Source organism: Malurus melanocephalus, unplaced genomic scaffold (genome assembly GCF_030028575.1).
Source record: "Malurus melanocephalus ecotype Western Australia unplaced genomic scaffold, MMel_1.1 scaffold_96, whole genome shotgun sequence".
Classification (NCBI taxonomy): domain Eukaryota; kingdom Metazoa; phylum Chordata; class Aves; order Passeriformes; family Maluridae; genus Malurus; species Malurus melanocephalus.
In genome coordinates this window covers 1,376,550-1,398,886 of record NW_026623328.1, presented here as the reverse complement: position 1 = coordinate 1,398,886, position 22,337 = coordinate 1,376,550, and the positions used below count along the sequence as shown (strand labels likewise).

Sequence of the window (22,337 nt, the reverse complement as noted above, 5' to 3'; positions counted from 1 at the left end):
CTGTACAGGGAAGAGGGATTTCTTTTGACCCTCTTTCTCCAGCTCCTGTAYTGGGGGTGAATCTTGTGGCACAAGGGCTGCAGGCAGTGGCTGTGGGGCAGTGAATGCYCCAGTTCCTGTTCCAGGCTGTGCCTTCCTCCTGCACAGCTCCCAGAACCACTGAGGGGGGTTATGAGTCTGGTCCCTTCCTCTTTGGTTAGAAAATGCACCTTAATTTCCCATCTCAGAGAAAGCTTTACCAAGTGTGAACCTTTTCATCAAAGCCCAGCTTTATCTTCCAAAGCAGCACCCCAACTTCCAGTGAAAATGTGTTTGACCACAAAAAGACTGTCAGAAACAAAAGTCCTAACCAAATGTGCATCCAGGACCTTTCAATGACAGGACTCTCCTTTTCTTCTCCCCGTGCTCCTGGGGATTTCTATCCTGCTGAGCAGCAGCCCCAGGGCTGTTTATCAGTCCTGACTCGTTAATAACCTTCAGTAATTACAGCACCTACTGCAAATAGCATGAAGTGATGTGACTCGGACCTCAGGGCTGYTGACCACGTGTTTTCCTTTTTGTCTTTGTTCCCACCCTTTATTTTTATTTTTCTTTCATATTAGGAAGAGATTAGGCCTGTACAAATYGAGAGCAGCATGAAATAACTTCTTGATTCGAAAAGCTCTTACTTAAAAGAAAAAAAAAGCTTGTATTTATTTATTTGCCCTGAATGAACAACAGGAGCTGGTATCTTTAAATTAGCCCGAGCTAGTTCATTTTCACTTAATTCCCAAGGCTGTTGCCTTTCATTTCAAGCAAAGATAAAGTTGCACCGAGAGCTGTGGAACTTTTCAATTCCTCAATCTTGTTCARTGGCATTTTTCTCCCACTTTGAAGAAGTACTAAACTCCATTTGCAGTAAGGGAGCGATTCTTTGGGGAACTGAAAAGCTGTTGGGATCCAGAAGCATATTTTCAATGTGGTTTTTTTGTTGTTGTTGTTCACCTTGACACCCTGAGCAAGGCTGAATGATTCCCATGCAGAGCTGTGCTCCCAGCCTTCACCTCATCCCAGCCTCAAATCCCAAACTCTGAACAGCAGGCAGACTTTGTGCTTTATTGAACTGTGGCTGCTGAGGAAAGTTTTATTACAAAACCTAGATTAAACTGGAGGTGAAACTAGCATTTTCTGTGCCATCTGCCAGCTGGAATCTACCTTACTGTTGTACAGCATGAAAAAAGAATCAGAAAAATATCTTTCTGAGCTAAAGGAGCTGAAATACAACCAAGCAGCCTAACTTGCCTTCCATACAAGCATGCAATGAGTGCTACTGGATTGAAATTCCACATCTTCCCCTGTGCCTACAAAGCAGCACAAGTTCAGTGTCCCCAGCCAGGGACTGARGAAAGAGAGGCAGCTCTGTGCTGCACTGCAGGAGTGGGAGCCTTGAGGGAGGAAAGGGACTGTGAATCACCCAGTCTTGCCAGGAAAAAATCTGTTGGAATGAGACRCAGAGGGACAGTCTGAGATTCACCCTGGAAAAACTGCAGAGGGAGGAGAGGCTGAGGCACTCTCAGCCTGCAGAGGAGGTGCTCAGTGTGGATAAATTCCTGCGGCAGGGAGCAGGGGAGATGAGGCTGGGCTTTGCAGGGGGAGCCAGGCAATGGGCACACATGGAAATTCAGCAAGTCCTGTTTCAGCACAGGAGGATTTTCTGCTGTAAGGGTTKGCCCAGAGAGGCTGTGGAGTCTCTGTCTTTGGAGACACTCGGAGCTGGGTGCTGTGCTCGGCCCTGTGCTGGGCAGGGGATTGCTGGAGGTGTCCAGCAGCTCCTTCCAGCCTCAGCTCTTCTGCAGCTCTGCATCAGAAAATTCACCTCAGCAGGCTGCTCTAGCAAGAGGAGCCCTCTTTGATCCCTGTGTGAGGCTCCATTTCAAGCTGTGTGTGACAAACACCCTTCAGGTGGTGTTCATTAGATGTGGGCAAAAAGAGTCAGTGACTCACCTATTCCATATTTAAAATACATACTCATGGCACTCTTAAAATTGGCATAAATAAGAATCCTCCATTTCTCTGAGCCCAAGGAAAACCAACCACTTTTGCAGAGCAGGGTGGATCAGAACAAACCACACACAACTGTGTAAAAATATTAACAAGGTTGTCACGGTGACTTACTTTGTTAAATAGTCAAAACCCCTCAGCTGCAGCATGGTCATCAGAAAATTGTAATAAAATGTATTTAACTGTCTATGTTCAGTCACTGACTCCTGATGACCTTTCTGTAAATCCATTAATCTAGTGTTCATGAGAGCTTCATTTCAGTTGTAGTGCTCTGCTCAGAAGTGATTTTTGAAGCACTAGTGTTTCCACAGCCAGAACAATTGATCAGGTTTTCTATTTGTGATTTCCTCTGGTTTCAATGACTGTTGTGATTGTATCCCCTCCACCCTCCATGGGTGCCTCTCACTGCCTCACTGAGCCAAGTGTCCTTTGCAGGGCAGCTGGGGGAATGGAGGAAGAAATCACATTTAAGAAAAGAGTCGAGCAGCCTTTTCTGTGGAGATGAAGTTGAGCTCACAACAAACACAAATCATCAGGGCAACGAGTTCAGCTTTTCCGAGCTGGTTCCCCGTTTATTCCCCGTTTCCACCCATGTCCCACAGCGATGACTTGGCCTGGGTGTGAGCAGGGCTGTGCCACAGCTCTGCSTCTGGAGCTGTGGTGGTGCAGGATGTGCTGCCAGCAGAGCTCAGTGTGTGCTGTGCAGGGAGAGATTCAACCTCCTCTGCCCTGTGCCAGKAGGGACAGATGGAGCAATGCCATCCAAACCAACCTCGGTGACTGCAAAGTGGGATACCAGGCTGGAAGGTTTGTCAGCCTCGGGGTGCCTCCCCAGCTCCAGTTCCTCCCAATAAACCTGGCCAGTCTCACTTCCTCCTCACAGACCTGCTGCAGAACAACAGGCCCTGCAAAGCCCAACCTCTACAGGAAAGGAGGGTAGCTCCTGATTAAAAAAAMCCTTCCTATTTTGAGTAAAATAATTGATTTTTTATTTCTTCGGCATGTTGCCTGATAAGTTTTACTGTGACTTTTGCCATCATCTTGGCACTCTTGATCCACAGTTAAGAGTCTCATTAGAAGTTAAATTATTTGTGAAGCTAATGACATATTTTTTAGGTATAACAGACTATTGTGGGAAAAAGCTGCAGTGAGGGTTGAGATGCTCACCTCCAAAGCCAGCTTTGCACTGAGCCTGAGGCAGAACACAGCCTGAAGTCAAAGCAAGACAGATTTGATATCTTTGTAATGGACCCTGCTCCTGGAGCTCTTCCATGGCTCCACAGGCAGAGGGACAAATCATCCCTGCTGGCCTGGATCTTCCCCACACGTTTAAATGYGAGCCGTGAGAATCCACAAGCCCTGAGCTCATCCCACAGCTGAGAAGGAACCAGCATTTCACACTTCCAGCATTTATTTTTAAATCCTAAGTACCTTAGGAGTCCRTGACACATTTTCAGAATTGACTTGGCCACTTGAGTTTGATTCAAAGCTGTCTGAGGSAATAGATTTGCTCCCATTCAACTCTGGGCACTTTGGAGTGTTGCTCCCAAACCAAGCAGCTCCTTTGAAAGTCATCCTGATTCTCCCTTCCCAGGTGGGTATGGCAAAGCCAGGAAGTGGTGCCAGCACCTTCCCACCTCTCAGCCAGAAATGGCTGCATTTCATGGGCTCCAACTGCAGTGCTGAACAGCAGCTTGGAGGGAGACAAAATAGAAGGAAAAAGCAATGATAGGAACTGCAGAGGAAAAGCAACAATGACTGCAAGAACAGRGGAGACTAAGAAAGACACTCAGTATTTGGGACTGAAGGGGTAAGATGTCCTTGGACAGAGGTTTTCGTAACAAAAATAATTACTGTCGCTCTGCTGCTACCATCACCTCTAACATGGAACTGTGCCATCACACACAGACTCCCCATTAACGTGGGAATCTCCCTACCTGTCTCATATGATGCTTGAGAAGACAGGGAACATCTGTTAGGTTTGTACAACAGCCCAAAAGAATATTCATCCAGCAGCAACTGCCCTGCACTGGCTATCAGACCCAATTTAAATTTTCATCTCACTAACATTTTCAAAAAAATATTATCAGAGGATAGAAAACTTCTGTTAGGAAGCACATTTTAGTGCAGGCTTTGAGCAACTTTCCCTTAAACCATTACAGTGTGTGGAGCATAYAGAAATAAAAATTGCACATACAGAAATAAAAATAGCAATTAAAATACACAGGTTTTAGCTACCCTAAAATAAAACAGAGACAGAAAGAAAAGAAAATTGAACAAAGTGTGAAAGTTTCAGTATAGTAATAAAACTGCTACACTTTATAGAGGGAAAGAGAGGATAAAACTTTACCCTGTTATGAGGTACAATTTGCATTTTCCTGGAAGACAGCACACCCTGTTCTCATGAAGTCTGGAGAACTTTGGGGAGGAATGAATGGTGTTCTTTCTCTGCTAGCTGAGGGAGGTCTCCTGCATTTAGGGTTTCTTTACACATTTTACATTGAGGCAGGTACTGAAAAAGTGCCTGCTTTTCCAAAGTTTACTGATGGTGGAGCAGGGAGCTGCTGCTCAGGGATACCTGAAGCCCAGGGAGGGGATGCAGCACCCTCAGCAATCACAGATCAGGGCTCTGTTCTGTGTCACCCAGCACAGGGCACCCTCTGCCTTTCGGTTCAGAAAAAGCAGCTTCAGTTCACAGTACAGACCAAATACAGGAGACAATTGCCTGCTGAAGCAAACCACCCAAATACATTTTCCTCTCACAACAGAATCTTATGAATGCAAAAATAATTGCTGGTCTTGTGATTTGGGGGCCAAGCTGCACGCTTGTGTTGTGTTGTGCAATATCCTGTCAGTTTGCACTTTATAAAGCTTACTGCATAGCTAAAGCTTCCATCCTGCAACCAGATATATTCCTGCCCTCTTAATCCAGCTGGGCAATACAACATTTCCAGCCAAAAAAGGTGAAATCCAAAGATGCTTTCCTTGAAATGAAGTGTTAGCTTCGAAGCTAAGCAAGGATTTGAGTGACAGTAGTGTGACTAAGCACAGGAGAAGCCTGGGCAAGAAGAKCCATGAAGAACCGGCCTGGCCAGATTGTCAGCTGGCATTAATCACCCTCACACTGCTCTCCTAGCTTCGTTTACTCTCCCTAAAGACCAAGACATTGAAAAGTAAATACACCAAAAGTAGCAGCTTTAAAAATCAGGTGGCATCTTTTGCAGGGAAGTTCAGCAGTGCAAGGGCTGAAGCTCCCAGGGCAGCTGTGTCCCACCCTGGGCTCTGCACTGTGCAGTCTGTAGCTGCAAAAACGAGCACAGGCTCACCTAGGTGKGGTCAGGCACAGTTAGTCCTAACGTCAACATCGGCTTTTGTATTTCCTCATTGTGTTTTTATTCTTTTTAACTGTTCAGATCTGGTACTGGAGTGGGGGCAGGGAGGGCTTCCTGGAAGTGCCGGAGGATGGTGGTTCATTGAAATGTGTTTCTGCCTCTGCCCTTCTGTTTTCTACYAAGAGAGGGTTTACCCTGAAGCGTGGGTGGAGAGAAAGCGAGCACAAGCAGAAATGGCAGGAAGAATTCGTAAGCCTTCATGTCTTTCTTTAAGTCAGCCCTAGATGCTGGATAAATTATTGCTCAGTCAAGAGGCAACCACGTAACATCCTATTTTCTCAACTTTGCAATGTTAGAACTTTTTTTAACTTTGATTTTTCAATGGCAAGAGAACCTTGGATCACCCTAGAAAGATCAATTACGAGGTCCTTTTACCTTGTAACTGCAGGGAAAGAACGAGAAAACAGGAGACCAAAAGGATTTTCAAACAAATGTCAAATAACAAGTACAGAGAGGATCTCCTCGTTTCAGTGTTTGCTGGTTTTAGGTCAGCTGTGGGTGTTTGGGTGTAGTTGTGGAGTGTCACTGCTGCTCCTTTYTACCTGTGCTGCCTCACAACTCCTGGGCACTGATCCTGTGAGTGCTCCTGGCAGCAGGGTTGGGGTCTGCAGGAGCTCAGCAGCAGCATTTTGTGCACAGCTCCTGGCTTTGCTCTTCACCAAACAGGGGAGGATTCAGCCTGTAATTAGGAATAGCTCCCCTGCTCCTGGAGCCACCCCTAGAGCTGAGGACACTCACAGCAAACAAGTTCTCAGCCCTGTGAGCCAGACAAATCCATGTTTCTTTCAAAGCAGTTTCTGGACCCAGCACAGGAACTGGGAATGTCAGTCATTTCATGGGGACTGGATATATCCTTTACACTGCATCCTTCTGCCCAGGATCAAACACTACCAAACAGTGTGTTTTTGCTTGAGGACAAATTTGGATTTCTACTCAACTCAGTTTAGAACACAGGACAGCATTAAATTAGTTTTAAACTATATAAAGAACCAAGCTGTATTCTAAAAGACTTTTAAATACAAATACATAGAATATAGGAAACGCATAGTAAATGATCACTTACCCAAAAAGCATCTTTAAACTGCAGCTGGGTCATTATTATTGCTCTGTGGAGGGGTAGGAATCCTTCAGCAAGTCCGTTCTGGGATGAGAGCAGCAGCAGGCACAGCTCTGAGCCCTGTCACTGCACCCCAGCCGAGGCAGAGAGTGCAGCACATCCACAGATCTGTCCCTCTGAAGCCAGCCTGGTGCCAATAGCAGGTGGCAGTTGCAGGCAGCTCAGAGAAATGACCTGTGGCTGCGGAGGGACAGAGGGCAGGAAAGCTGTTGCTCACCCACAGAGACATGCGAGYGCTCAGCACCCGCGCCCCAAACCTGTTTCTCTTCTGGTGAACAGTTAATATTGAAATGAGGAAGCAAGGAGATGTCAAATGGTGTCAGGCTGCTCCTTGCCATGGGTGCGTGTGAGTGGACAGGAAAAAAAGCAGAGCAAGAAAAAAGGCAGTGATAAATTCAGTGATATGATTTGATCAGCTACAGGAGGAGAGAGAACAAAGTTTACAGGAAACCAGCACAATACAAGAGATAAGATATTCTCTAATGCTGTGGTCTTGCAAAGAAAAAGAAGCAAAAGAAACATAGGTGCCCCATTTCTGCAGCACCTTTGGGGCAGGCAGAGGCCCATGCATTCGCACAGGGGAAGCTCAGCTCAAAGTCACATTTTGCAGCTGAAAAGGCTTTTCAGGACTCTGGTTAAATTCAGAACCCTGAGAAGTGTGCAGGTGTGTGCACACATTTARATACCTGGATGTTGATGTAGAGAACACTCCTGATTTGCATGCCCTCATGTAAATGCTCCTATGAATATGAAAGGTATRTGAAATTTAGAAGTAAAATCCAAAGTCTTGAAAAAAAAGAGAGGTAAGAGTTTGTGAACACAAGACCTGAGTGAAGCCTCAGAGACCTGTGAAGCAGCAGCGCCCAGACCACATTCAGCATCCCACTGACACAAGGTATTTCAGGCAGCTCCCCAAATCAGCTCCTCCAGTTRTTATAACACAGCTGCAAATACCTAAACGCAGGGTAACCCTTCTAAAGCTTCCCTGAAACCCTCTCCAGAGTACCTGTCCTCCAGGTCAGGTTGCCTCTGTTCACCTCCTTGGGATGTTTGAAGCATTCTTAAACGCCTGCTTTTAAATACTCACTTGGGCATTTTGGGGGTGTAGGAAAAGAAAGAAGAACAGTTCTGTGGTGGTCGCCTGTGCAACAACTGTCTTTCCACAGCAAGAACAKATCAGGACTTCTCTGTGACTGACATTCCTGCTGGGTGTTGCTGCTCTCCTGCTGTCCCCACAGCAGCACCCACCCGGGCAGATCACTCTGGATTGGGGAAGTCTCACATCTTCCCTGGGCTCCAGCAGGACACGGGGCTCTGCCCAGAGAGCTCTGCAGAGCTGGTGGCTGGAGTTATCCCTGCTCATTCCATGGGCACTTTGTAGCTGGTGTTTTGAAGAATTTTCAAGTTTCCTTCAGACCTGATGATCTGAAGAAGACAGGGAGTGTGCAGAGAGGGAAAATAAAGTGCAAGCAGAGGAGTCTGGAGGGTCAGAGGTGTAGCACAGAAAAGCATCATCACATGAGAGTGGGAGGAGAAAAGTGAGGATTCACCTGGAGACAGTGTTGAGGAGGAAGGAGTGAAGCTTTCTTCCAAAGGAAAAATTCCTTGAAAAAAATGTATTTTGGGGGCATGGGCACTAGTCATACTTGATCAGTATGCCAAAAGAAAAAAAAAATCTTTTTGGGGGTGTTTTATCTCAGTCTTTCTAAACCTAAATGTTTCCTGTTACTATTTCCAAGTTACAGCTGTGTTTTGAAACCATCCTGGCTGCTGCTGGGGTTCATAAAAATGCACTGAGTGTGTTTTGGCCCTCCAAAATGATATGCTACTTTCCAGCTATTTTTAGTTTGGCCTTCAACCACAAAGCCAATTATTTGCCTGAACCTTGCACTGGTTTTTGTGCCTGCACCCATCACACCCAACAGCTCTGGTGCAGCACAGTCACCTCCCCAGCAGCACCCAGGGGTGCTCTCTCTCAAACACCATCAGCAGTTTGCTCTACTTGGGCAGTTTTCTTTACTTCTCTCTCCCCCGTGGCTGCAGAACAGCCCAGACCAAGTSTCCAGGTATTGTGATGAGCTGTCAGAGCAGCCCTGGCTGTGATGAATTAGAGCTGCTGGGGTGGCCTCGATTTGTGTCACTGCTCACAGGTGCTGGTGGTGCTGAGTTCTGTCCAGAGGGTGCTGTGCCATGCAGGGGTAGCCAGGCTTTGCAGGGCTCTAGAAGAGGAAGACTGTTTTCTATTCCCCTATTCTCTAATTAGGAAAAAGAATCAAGGTCTGCAGTTCTGAAATGCTATAGCTCAGGATCGGGTTCATATCCTGATGTGAGTGGCCAGAGTTTTGTGAAATCTAGAAAGGCTGAGCTGACCAGGGAGCTCTGTGGGGCTGAGAGCAAGGAGCAAAATCAATGAACCTTGCTAGGCTGTTAACTGCTGTAATGCCATCTGCTGAAATCACCTTGAGCATCCTGCAATTTCCCCTAGAAAAGAGCGATGTTGGTACCCGTGCACCAAAAAGCAGCATTTTAGTGGGCAAATGAGACTTGTGGTGATACTTTGGAAACCTGCAGGGCCTCTCATCTGCCCTTCTCACTCTTTTAAAGTGAATTTTTACCTGACCTTGCATACAGGCTCACTCAGAAATTCAGCAGTGTCAACAAGGAACCTTAAGTGGAACTCTTCCCTGACAGCCACTGCATTTCCTGCCACCACTGCTATTACAGCTTAAAAATCAGCTTTTCTGTTTGATAAGGCAAATTAAATTGTGTGGCAGCAGAATGTACCATTTAAATCCATTCTGTAGTGAAAAGTAAGGAAAAATCTGATTAAAAAAAAAAAATTAAAACCCCTCAAATGTTCTCATTCATTAGAATGGAAGTTACACTCAATTTTAAACTATATATTGCTTTGAGCAAAGCTTTTCATCAGGGATTTGGGTGGCAGGTTTAGACTTGACAGTAGGTAAAATATGAAAGTAGCATCTACAAACATTTTTGTGCTCATCCAGGACTCCAAGCACGACATTCTTCAGAGTAAAAGTTTCTGATTTTGGGGAGTTTGATGGATTAGACAGTAAACCTTTCATTCTACATTGAAAGATGATGAGGGAGTCTTTTCATTAAAGCAGAATATAAACAGATGCTGAATACTGAGATAATCCAGATGTTGAGGTGGTGTAATTTTCAAAACTCAAATACATTGTGATCCCTTGGAATGGTTGTTTGGGAAATGAAAATGGAGACTCAAAGGCACCTGTGCAGTCCTTCCCAGGCTCCATAACCATTCCATCTGAGATACAGCTTTGAAAGGATTGCTGTAGTGCAGCCAGGCCCAATTCAAACTGCCCAGCCTGGGGTGTCTATCTGAGCCCCAGAGGCTGGAGACAGCAGCAGCAATGAAACCACTTCCAGAGGAAAACCATGGCTAAAACAGACCCAGGTTCAGGGGCTGAGCTGTGCCTGCCATTCTATTTCCCATACGAATGCATCTCCATGCAGGGAATGTCAGGGGCTTGCAAATTATCCACAATCATACCCATTAAAAATTGTTAAATCACCTTGCTTTCTGTGAGGAGCCTATCTCTGTTTCCATGGAAACAGAAACAGCATCCTCTGAGCATCCAGCTTGGTTTGCTCCAACTCCTCTGGCCCGCCCGTGGCTGTGGCAGGGAGCTGGTTCAGCACATCCCACACCCTCACCATGGCTCTGGTCAGCTCTGAAACACAACCTTTGGCTTCTTTTGGAAGGAACTGCTGCAACAGCCTTCCCAAAGCACTGTATCACAGCACAGGACAGGCCTGCTGGCATTTTGCTTCAGTAAAATCGATAATTAATATAAAGATTAATTGCACAGGCTCTGTTCTTACCCCTTATCTAACATTTCATAGCAGTTTCTAATAGAGGCCATCTCAGAAAGGTGGACCCAGTTCYGCTGTTTTACCCAAGAGAAACAGCCATTGCCATAATAATAAAGAACATGATTTGATTTCCTCTAGAATTAACATTGTGATACTTTGTATATAATAAAATTGTATCATAGAAATGTGGGGGTCTTTTTGTGCTTGGTATAAACTATCCTTACCCTGAAAATGTTTCAAAGACAAAAAAAGAGAAGAGGAACTGTGGAAAAGTACAATGTCACTAGTGCCTTGAATAGCACAAACAGGATCTGGTTGTTCTTGGGAGAAAAGTAGAAGTACTTTGTGAAAGAGAAAACAAAATTATTTGGGTTTCTATCTCCCCTCCTTGTCATAAATTCAGGTACCTCCTGAGAGATGTTTTTTATTTCCCTGACACCTTTTGAATGCTTTACCAATACACCAGTTTTCTCCATGCCATTAATCCAAAGGAAATCACTTCTCATTTGTAAGCACAGCCCATTCATTAGGCAAGTGCAGTGCTTGTGGTGCTGAAGAGGTTTCCAGGTCTCAGAAAGGACCCTTGGACCTTTGTCCCAAACATGTCATCTCCAGCAGATCTGCCTCTGGACCAAATGTCCCTTCCTCAAGGAGATAAAAGTGAATATATGGACTTTCCTAGACTGAACCTGTCATGCCATTAACCTTTCAGACTATTTCAAATAATCATAAAATGGGACAGTACTCACCTTTTAGCTGAGGTTAACTTTTAGAGGTTATTACTACAAATACTATTTATGTAATGCCTTGATGCTTTAGCATTTAACAGAAATTAAAAAATAAACACAATTGYTTTTGCAAACTTGTCCAGAAATACTAAATGCACACGTTGCTKTTTTTGAATCTTCTTTAGCAGCCAGAGAAGATGACACATCTCTGGTTAATAAAGCCAAGAATGTTGCCACTGGACATTATRCACATGGCTCACATCTCCAGGAGCTGCTATGGGTGACCCACAATAAGAAATAAATGTACAAAAGACAAAAAGATAGAACATTTTAAGATTTAATCCAACAAATGAAGAGGGTCTTGACACAGTAAAATACCACTGTATTGCTAATGCTCTACAACTGTACATTAAAAATAATTATTGTCTATAGATGTAAAAATAGCAAGTTTTATGACAGAGTAAAACACAGTATAGAAACCATTCAAAATCAAGTAGAAACCTCTTAAACAACTGAGGCATTAATGTAAGTATTTCTCCAAAGGTATTAAATAAAACCCAGTTAATACTGACTCTAAACATCCCCCCACCTTCCCCACACTCTGTCCTAATTAAATGGATTAGAAAAATAGTAGTCTCAGTTACTACATTTTGCATTCTTCCAGAACCATTTAGAGTCTCCATTTTCTCCAAGTACAGTAGAACAACTCYTCACAATACAGTACTACCCTGAAGTAATTTATTTCCCAACACTATAGAATTTTGATAGCAAGTATTTCAGATTAATTTTGAAGGCTGGAGGAGGCCCAGGAAGTTTGCAGGAGGGTAATTAAATTTTGAATGCAAATTATTTACACCAACATTAGTGTACTGTAATTACAGCATAAAACTTGCAACGCAGCTGATGAGTGCTTTTAACAAAAGCTCCAAATGAAAGAAARGGAAGAAAAAAAGATTACAAAATAAATAATCTAAAGTTCTTCATGGTAGAAACGTTCATCATGAAGCTGCCTACCATAATCTGTTGCTTCGCTGTTAAGAAACAAATCYTGGTTCTTAAGAATTTCTGCTTCAGAAAGTTTTTTATCATCATTCAAATCCATCTCTTCAATGAGGTGAACAGCCTATAAAGAAAGAGAACACCACATGCACCAAGTTAAAGCAATTCTGTATTTTGCTTACTTATATTATTATAAAAAGAGGGAAGTTTAGCAGTAAAATGAAGAACCAATTGCAGAACATTGTAGTTGTAGCTCATTCACCAGTATTTCACAGTTCAAAGCCAACATGCTGTGCAGCAGCTCTACTGCACCTCTTATTTCTGAGAAATAGGAGTCCTGGTATTACATGGGCTTTGTTTTCATTTGCTGAACATCTACAAATATAGTGATTTAGAGAATCCTTCTGTTCCTRCTTTTTCTGATTGGTTTGGCTCAATGTAACCGAGCCAAAAATAACAGGGACTAACGTCAGCCAAGTGGATTTTAAAAGCACTCTGCACGGCAAAAGCTGAAAGATTAATATGACAAACATCTTGGTCAACACATGTCAATTACTGCAAATTGAATAGATAGTAATTTTTATATTTTTATGTTATTTAGCTACTGGGTTTCTCAAGTCATTTTGAAATGCTGAAAGGGAACTGTGATATTCAGCTTTCAAACAGCAGTTTATGACTGAAGTCAATGCTAYCTTCTCTTCAGAACAGGTGACTTTGCCAAGCCTTTATGTTAACCAGAGAAAAAACACAGCACATTAGAGAAACAAATCAAATTACTGGTTGCAGAACTGAGCTATTATTGCAGCATGGCCTTGCTGTAAGCTAAAATTTGAGAGATAGCTAAGAACAGCTAAACCAAACCAAGCAAGACCACATAGGTACGAATAGAATCAGCACTATTCAGAATCCATGTCAGAACAGAGCTATTTCTGTGAACTAAGAACTGACCACAGCCAGAAAAGGCCATGCAAAGGCTCACAGATCCCTTTTACAAAAGTAAMGGAGGAATGGAGTGCAGGAATGAGCACATGGGCTGTGCTGTCTCACACAAAGCAGCTCCTCTCTTTCCCAGGAACAAAAAGCCATGGGAAGACCTGGYRTTCCTGCCATTCTGAACACCAAAATCCTTCAGGGTAAAGGAAAGACAYGGAAAATTTAGCTGAGAAGTGACTAGCAGAAAAGCAGAAATCCTCTCTAATGSAGTCAGGGACTGGAAACTGCTACAAAAAAATAAAGAAGCTAAAATGAGAATCCACTTGAAAGYTATTATGCTGTTCTACCCCTGATTAAACCATTTTAATTAGCGTCATCAAAGTTYGCATTACACCATCTTGAATCACAGAGTACTTCCATTTTCTTGTACTTAAGACAAGTTTTTAGTTCTACAAATKATGATGATTTATCCAGTTAGAAGAATCACAATCAATTTCTCATTTCAAAATTAYGCACCTTCTTTTGGGAGTGCATCTCATTATATTTACCTACAATAACTAAAAAATTACTTATTAAAATTCTGTGCCCTTGAGTCAAAGCAGATAAGTTATTTAAGCATGTACAAAAGCACTTCGTTAATTTACAAACATTTACACAATTAATAGGAACTTTACATTTGCCTAATGCAGTTAAAGGACCTGAATTCCTTGCCAAAGTGAAAAGTTAAAAATACACACAAATAACTACTGATTTTTCTTTTCAATAAATAAGACATGATAAATCTGAATGCTTCTATCATTCTGCTGTGATACCTTCMAAACTCTCCTGCAGTAATTAAAACCTAAACAGTTGAAACACGTACCTCCTCTTGTGCGATACCCTGATTGTTGGGTACTATCCAAGACAGCAGCTCTTGAGGGTTGAGTTTTCCATCATGATCCTTGTCATAGTCATTCACAAACCGATCCTTCTCAACCAGGATCCATTCTGGATCTTCCCTTGCAGCTAGTAAAACACAGTTGTCAAGTTTAAAGCTACTCCTCACCTTAAAGCAGAGGTTTTCACCTTTTCTCCTAAGCAAATACACTTCATCTCATAAAACACAAGATAAAGGTGATGTCACTAAACAAAACCAAACCTTAATGCGCAGAGGAAAGTGGGGAAAGCAATTTGATTTGCTGTTGGTATTTATTTATTTGCACACTTGTTTTATACTTACCCTATGTACAGGTATTGTATCCTGCAGCCTAGAGCAATCTTAGGCTTGTCCTTAACTATTCAAGGAGTTGAGAAGTAATTCAGCAAGATTATAAACACTGCAGACAAGCATGAACTGGCTTTCTAAGCCTTATGAAAGTCAAAAGCAGGTAAGTAACAGTTTAAAAATAATCAGAACTCTATTATCAAAGAACAAAAAGAGTGAAGTCTCTCCTTCCTTTCTAACATTYGGTTTTGCAAGTAGATGATCCCTTTATGTCACAATTCACCATACACTGTTGCCCCAAACCACGAGCTAATTATGAAATCAGAGCCCCCATGTAGCCTATTAGTCATTTTAAAGAGTGCTGCAGGAACACTAGCTACAGGAGAGATGGCCACTTGGAGAAAAGCTGAAGTATTGGTACAATTACAGCTGATTCTCAAGTCGTGCTAACAAGTTGTAATGACAAAGCTATTACTTCCTCTATTACTGCAACAATTTCACTCCTTTCCAACCACTTGGTACAGACTGGTTTGGAAAAGCTTTCTTTCATGTTAGAGCAGGAAAAAGATAAAGAACCCTGTACTTGCATCAGAGATCGGTTGTTTTTACTGGCTCTGGCAACAAAGATGGTTATAAAACATTGAATTCCAGGTGGCTGATTAGAGTGGAGAAAAACAGATTATTCCCCTGGTTCTCCAGATCCTCATGTGTCTTTTACACAATTTTCCTCAGCTAAGATGCCATTCAGAATTAGSACTCCTTTGGGCTAAACAGACTTTCCACAAAACTGAAGTTACTGGGCTTTTTGGAACAGGAAGAGTTATTTGCCCTAGCTTTTAGCAAATCAAATACAGTGTGCAAAACATTAATCGATAAATATTGAAAAGCATCAGGTCAGTGTCCTTCTTCTTATTAAAGAAGGAATAGATTTCGTTTAAGGAAGAGCAAGATTGGGGAAAAAAAAACCCAAACAAACAGAACAGTGAAGGCACCTATCAGGCTTCTGATAGCTGGTACAGTGAACTGACTCCTCACACTTCACCTCTCACATCACACACAGCTCAATCCTTCCAAAGCAAGGCTGGCTCTGCAKATGTGTTCAGTTGGCAGAACTGCACCTTATTCCAGCTGCATCCTGTGTGAGCAGGACCTCACTTCAGTCTTCCAGAAAACAAGAAGCARCTTGCAAGGAAACTGTGGAGTGGGCTACGCACAAACCACCACCAAGTCCACAAGGGGCAGACTGAAATAATGAGCTACCATGACTAGTTCCAGAAAACAGAACTATTCCAAGACAGAAAATCTTACTCAGAAGCTGTAGGTGTAGGTGTGAAAAGCTGAAAATAAAGATGCATCCGATTCACCCCATTCCAAAACCTTTTGTTAGTTCCCTCTTTCATGCCCCTTCCCTTTTTTCCTTACTTGGGTCTCTTCTGTAATCACCAAGGAATTCTTCCAGGCTAACAAATCCATCACCATCTTTATCATGTTCTTCTAAAGCCTCCTGAATGACAAAGTCCTTTTGCATACATACAAAGAGGAAAATTAGCAACTCATAACCAAGAATCATTTTAGAGCAATGACGTATTCCTTAAATGAAAGACTCCCTCATTTCACATCTCTTTTTGTTTTTTTATGCAGACTAGTGCAGTAATTGCTTCCTGTGCAACAAAACAGATCTGTCCTTAAGAGTTTAGAATGTCAGGTTTCATGAAAACTGAATGTAAAAGGTGTCCATAGAGCTGGAATCCTTCAACACAATTCAGAACTGCAAAAGCAGCTGAGAAACATGAATATGTACAAAGCTCTATCATCTCATTTCATTTTTCTTTTCTCATCTGGTGGATTCACTAATTTGCATTTTTGCAACTTAATTGATTTATCAGGAGAACTGGTTGGTCTTTTGTCCACCAAAGAATCAAAACCAACAGCTAAAATCTCACTGATGGATTTGCAGCCTACCAACAGAGCTGAGAGGTGGCTATGTCAGTGCAATCACAGAAGKTCAGGATTCTTGTGCAATCCTAGTTCTTGAAATAGATTTCAAAGAAAAGCACTGAACTCCTGCTCCAGCCCCTGACCTCCAGCACTGGATCCACAACTCAGAATCTGATTTTTAGTTTGGGCTCAACAAGCCACATCTGTATCTGCTCCACTCCCTGTCGTACTGGGGCTAAGGATACACATTAAAAAGATGTTGCATCTACACACACAGGCTGATAAAGACCTWAATCTTACCGTCATGTATTCCACTTCTTCAGGATGTTCAAAAGCAATATATTCATCCACATTCAGAGCAGGAACATCATCTCTATTAGCTTTTTCAAAACGTTTTTTCTCCTTTAAATGAAGCTTAGAAAACAGATTTAGTTAGAGCCCTTATTGGAACAGAAAAACAACATTATAGTAGTTGGCTGTGGCCCATTAGGATATTAATTGTTTCACATTACCTACTTATATTATACTGATGTTGAATTTTCACTAAAAAGAGCTCATTGAGAGCAGTAAGAACAAGACTTTTAATTGAAATGGTTTTATTCTAAGAATCGCATAAAACCCTGKTTTTTTCAATTTAAGGAGCCATTTAAAACACACCCTTAGTCAAGGGCTAAAAAACACGAGAGGGAGATAATGAAAAGACCAAGAAAGCTCTTTTTCCTACGTGTGTCATCKTCTAAAAGTCACCAATTCCCAAAATAACCAAGTGGAGTACCATGATTATAATTAATGGCAGCTGTTGCAAATTCCAAAATTTACATTTACGGGCATTTAACCTTCTGGATCCACGTCTTATTTATGTCAAGGACTTATCTTATTTATGTCGTAGTTCAAAGAAGATCTTGAAAGATCATATGTGTAAAATGCCTTTTCTGAAGCCATTTAAAGGGCAGACTCCTTTACTACAGGACTGCTGTCCATTACACCTGGTCATTTCAAAGAGAAGCCACTTCTCTAAGCTGTTTTAAATAGATGTATTAGCATGTCCTTAAAAATATATCTATCTGCAATAAGTAGGCAAGTTCTTACCACTGAATGTCTTGCACTTGCTATTTCTGTCTTCCAAATGTGCAAAAATTTGCTGGTTTTTGGTTTCATTTTCTACATTCTCTTTAGAAAAAATACAGACCCACGCCACCACTGACAACTGATCTCTACTTAAACTGCACATGATGGAAACTCTAAAAATCTTGGAATCCTATCACTAAGTGTGTTGTGCTATTAGTGTGACTGATCTGGGTATGGGAGTAGCAGCAAATCAGAGATCATAAATACTTTACAAATAACCATTTGAAATTGTACTTCCAGTTTATATCCTACCTATTGACTCTTGTCTCAAAACCAGGCTAACCTGATTAACACGGAGCAGAACATGTACCAAATGAAGTATAAGATTTTTACCATTCTGCAAAATAGTTAAATGTCCTCTTAAAGAAAAGCTGACCTTAGCTGAGGGTTTAACTAGGAAGGCAATCCAGAAGGACTGACTACAGAAAGTACTATACTGAAATGTAAGCTGGAACCACTGAGGGAGAAATTCAGTTTTCCAGTAGTTTTTGGGAAGTGATGAACAAGGCCGCCACCTCCTGGTAAATTSCTGTGGTTACTTGATGTCAATGCTAAACTGTATCTCATTCTTCCACCTTGATCAGAGCARGAATACTAAACTCCAAACATAAGGAAAATGCTAATGGTGGCTGACCTGTGATGCTCATTTATAATCTGCATTGGAGAAGGCAGCAAGCAGGAAAACCCAGCAAGCAGTCAAATTATAACATAAACAAGCAGTTCTATCCCATCTTATGTATCTACAGCTCTCTATGTATCTGTGGAGGCAATGTCTCAAACATGATATCAATATTTTGACTGGAAGTTCCTCTGAAAGTCTTGTGGTATTTAAAAGCTGTGWAATTATTCAGTTATGTGACATTCCCAGCTTTACAGTGTTTCTTCAGTGTGTAAAATCCTCTATTCACTATAGTGGTTTCACTTCTGCTAACATCCTATATTATCTTCTACTGCTCTACTAAAAGCAGACAAAGCAATGCTCACAGAAAAACAACCTCTGGCCAGCATAGTCTAAAAACACACTGATTCTCTTTTTGGGAAGCATTCACATGTACTTATAAATTTGTAACTTGGAAGGAAACAAGTTTTGCTATGCAGTGGCTCTTGGTGAACCTTTCCTCCCTGCCTCTGTTGTCTCTCTTTTCCTGCTTAAGCATCTGCTTTCATAGATGAGACTCACACAACTTCTGTGTTTAAACATCTATTTTTAGCTAAGGGAGTTGCATTTTCATTGCTTAAAACTGTTTGAATTGCTATTGCTTTCTCTGTGGGTCTCTAATGCACAGGCAATGTTACAGCAGGCAATACTGATAGCCCACGCTGAGTGCTTGAGCAGTAACTGAAATAATGGCTGGAACAGAGCAACAAAGGGCTTAAAGAGCTTCCTTCTGCTCCAACACCAGTGGCACCAGCCCCTGCTGAGGGCAGGACACTGTCAGATCGCAGACCTCACCCAATGGATTGCAGCCTTGGTGTACGATGGTGGCTGGAGACCGTGCTCTGTCGTAAGACTGTCAATAGACTTACGCTCCACTCAGCCAGCAAAATACACTCAGGAGATACCATTTCATTGTGTCTTTATTTTGTCGGTAGCAGCTTTAATACTCCACTGCTTTCCCTTAATTACTCCCCTATCTCAGATAGCACAAAGTGTTAAAACATATGCCAGCTGCTCGGCTTCCTCTACCCATCTTGTTCCATCACAATAAACAAATCTTGCTGCCTTTGGCCAACAGCTCAGAGGAGCTGATGCTGAAACATTTTACCTGGCGAAATGATTCTTCTTCTTGATCCTCCAGGACAGTGTTCTCATCAAAATCAATTACACGATCATACATTTGCAAATTATACTCTTTCCAAGATACCAATCCATCACCATCTTTGTCATAGTCACTGAAGTGTTGCTTAGCTTCTTGTGTAACATAATGCTTAAAAGACTGCTGTATCCAGGAGCTCAGCTCATCTGTGAAAAACATTAAAAACATAATAAAATCAGAAATCATCTGCACTATAAAAATTGTAAAGACACCTCAGATCTATTCTGCCTAGCATATACTTTGCAATTCAGATGTAAGCATACAGGCAAGAGGTTACTCAAAGCAAACTAGTCTGTTTGCACCACRCTATGGCTTTTTCCAGGGTAACTGAATGAGGGAACAGATCACAGCTATAGACTTTAGGGTTTTTTTATGATTATGTGGCCATGTCTTTTCAAATCTGAAGCAAATCAACACTACAGCAGCATTTTTTTTTCACCAGAGCAGTAAAAAAATGATGCTGAGTATGGTTTAGACAGACAACTCTAAATGTAATTTGRTATGCCAAAAAAAAGTGCTTCCCATCACTTTGGGTTTGTTTTTGAAAAATCCACAAACTGAAATAAAAGTTAATTCAGCGCCATTGTCTTAATTACCCAAAATAAAATATTAACTATTTACGTAAAGCTATTTTACCTCTACTGGGGGCTTAATTCAAGCCTGACATAGTTTGGAAATGTTTTTAAGATGCTTGTTTTTATAGAAATGTGACTAAAAGAAATAAAACTTAATATACCAATGAATTGACAGAAACACATTAAAGTTACTTCATTTAAAGAAGATTGGGAGAACATATTCTCTCAGTATCTCTCAGTTATTTTCAGGTGCCTGGAAGGGAAAAAACATCTTCCTCTGCATTGCAAAAATTATACATCTTAATCAACTCAACTGAAATCCTGCTCTGAAGAGTCATGATGACTAATAAAAAACCCTATAGAAATCACTACTTTGACGTAGAAAGATCTTACAGCATGTTTTAAATACWCAAGTATCTTATCCTGTCCTTCTTAGCACAGGCATCAATAGAACTTTATTAGGTTTATTTAAACATCCTTGGAAAACAGCAAGGAATTTTTAAAAACACCTTTTGAATACTGAATTTATATTAGCAAAAGAACCAGCTTTCTAATAGATTCTGTGAATTGATTTAATGTGCAGAAGGGTATGTGCCACCAAGGCTTGTGCACAAAGCAGTGCTGCCTTACAATGAACTGCATCATGATTTCTTAAGGATGGGCAGCATTAATTAATTGTTTAATTCCCAGCATTTCAGGTGTGAGGCACAACCATGTGACCATATCATGTCCAGTGCCACTGATCAGAAATACTGAATACTCCAACATTAGAGAAGCAGGATATATTCCATCTTCTCACTGGCAGCCTCCAAATGGAGGCACCGCTAATAAGGAAAAAGTTCTCAATCACAGAGGAATAACTSAGCTCAAAAAGCTTCACTACTGTAAGTTTCTTTAGTGTAAAAGCACATTCCACTGTGAGCTTTACTCTTGGGAAGTGAAAGGAAGGCAAATTTTCATTAGACTGAGAATCAGATGCAATATATACCAAGAGGAGACAATGTGGGTGGAATTCCTATACCTTAGATAGTCTTTTTCCCTTATAGCCTTCATGTTGTGAACTGTCTGTGGTGCAGCACAGGGCTTACCCACTCTACCAAAGCTACAGACCATCTCACCTCTACACAGTCCATGCAGGAACACTGACATAATGGTGCAGTTGATTAAATTCAGTGTATAAAATGAAAGGGCATTCAAGAGACAGTCAATCTTGTCTTTAAAAACATATTTTGTCTTCTCACTTAAAAAGCTTCCTGCATGTTTAATATAATTTTAATGAAATATTACTGTTCTGGTATTTGACTGAGGATTCTGCTTGCTTTGTGTGTGTGCATGTGAATGAATTTTTTGTCAAAAATCACAGCAGAAAAACTACGTTCATAACGAGTTTTAAAATTAAATTGTCATAATGATGTACTGAAAGMAAGGGCCTGACTTTACCATGGAGTTTGTAAGTTTGACTGACAAAAACCTGTCTGAGAAGAGCCATTTGATACKGTATTATGATGAAATATGATCCCTCAATGTCACCTCGTGTCACCAGGCACTGAAGYACAACTGTGTAGTATTATGGCTGCAGTACTTTCTTAGCATCTTAAACCTGCTCTCTGATTTGCATGTAACAGGTTTACAGACATGGAAACCCACTCAATTCCAAGTGGCTTCAGATGTGCAAGGAGCAGGCACAAATCAAAGGTGGTACCTTCMACTTGGTATTGCTCTGATCCACACTAACTCTTGCTGGCCAGCCTTCTTCCATCACACAAGGGGTCACCTTGGAAGGGGCCACAGTGGGTCATATGGCCCTACCTCTCTGCTGAAGCACATGGCAGAGGATTGTGTCCAGAAGGTTCTCAAGTACCTCCAGTGAGGAAACTGCACAACCCCTCCGGGCAATCTGTGCCAGTGCGCAATCTCTGCACAGGAAAGATGTTCTTCCTCATATGGAGGTGGAACTTCCTGGGCATGAGTTTCTGTCTGTGGCCTCCTGTCCAAGTGGTTGGCACCACCGACCAGAGCCTGGCTCCATTCTCTTGGCACCCTTCATTTAGGTATTTATACACACTCAGTGAAGTGCCTTCTCAGTGGTCTATTCTCGACTCAAACTGAAACCTTAGGCATGGAGATAACATGCATATTGAGCCTATTGGTGTTTCTAACTCATTGTGCAAGGGATCGTGATGTTTTCCACGGGGATTGTCTCCAGCACAAGAGCCACGGGCTGTGTCACGGGTAGAGCGCGCTTTCCTCCCGGAGCAGCCCGGCCCGCCCGGCCCCGCCGTTACCCTCGCTGAGCAGCCCGTCCGCGTCCGCGTCGATCTTCTTCACGATGTTCTTCAGTCTTCGCTGCTGCTCCTCGGGGCTGAGCCGCGCGTACTCCTCCGCCTCCTCCTGCGGCACAGCAACGCGTCCGGTCAGCGGCCCGGCCCGGCCCGGGGAGCGCGCCCGCCCCGCGGCCCCGCCGGAGCTGCGGCCCACCCCGCCCGGCTCCGGCCCCGTCCCACCTGCCCGCCGAGCAGCGCCTCCCGGTCGTACTCGGCACGGTGCTGCCCGCTCGCTTCTCCCAGCGCCAGCGCCAGGCCCAGCGCCAGCAGCAGCGGCCGCATCG

General features: G+C 42.5%; 2 protein-coding genes across 5 annotated transcripts in view; both read right to left on the bottom strand.

Annotated features, from left to right (window-relative positions):
• PSTPIP1 (proline-serine-threonine phosphatase interacting protein 1) overlaps positions 1-6,898 on the bottom strand; it is a 47,572-nt gene extending 40,674 nt beyond the window's left edge. For 2 of the 4 annotated variants that reach the window (XM_057368709.1, XM_057368712.1), the window contains exon 1: positions 6,496-6,897. In XM_057368709.1, coding sequence (XP_057224692.1) covers positions 6,496-6,528 — 33 coding nt within the window. In that variant the 5' untranslated portion in view covers positions 6,529-6,897. Of the gene's footprint in view, positions 1-6,495 lie in introns of all 4 variants that reach the window. The other 2 variants (XM_057368710.1, XM_057368711.1) reach the window with 2 other exon arrangements.
• Positions 6,899-11,456: 4,558 nt separating this feature from the next.
• RCN2 (reticulocalbin 2) lies at positions 11,457-22,335 on the bottom strand. The gene is made up of 7 exons (XM_057368708.1): positions 22,234-22,335; positions 22,015-22,120; positions 19,104-19,300; positions 16,510-16,623; positions 15,694-15,790; positions 13,930-14,072; positions 11,457-12,258 (listed from the first exon to the last, which is right to left on the bottom strand). The coding sequence occupies exons 1-7, from the start codon at positions 22,333-22,335 to the stop codon at positions 12,106-12,108; spliced, it is 912 nt and encodes a 303-aa protein (XP_057224691.1). The 3' UTR covers positions 11,457-12,105.
• Between the last annotated feature and the right edge of the window lie 2 nt (positions 22,336-22,337).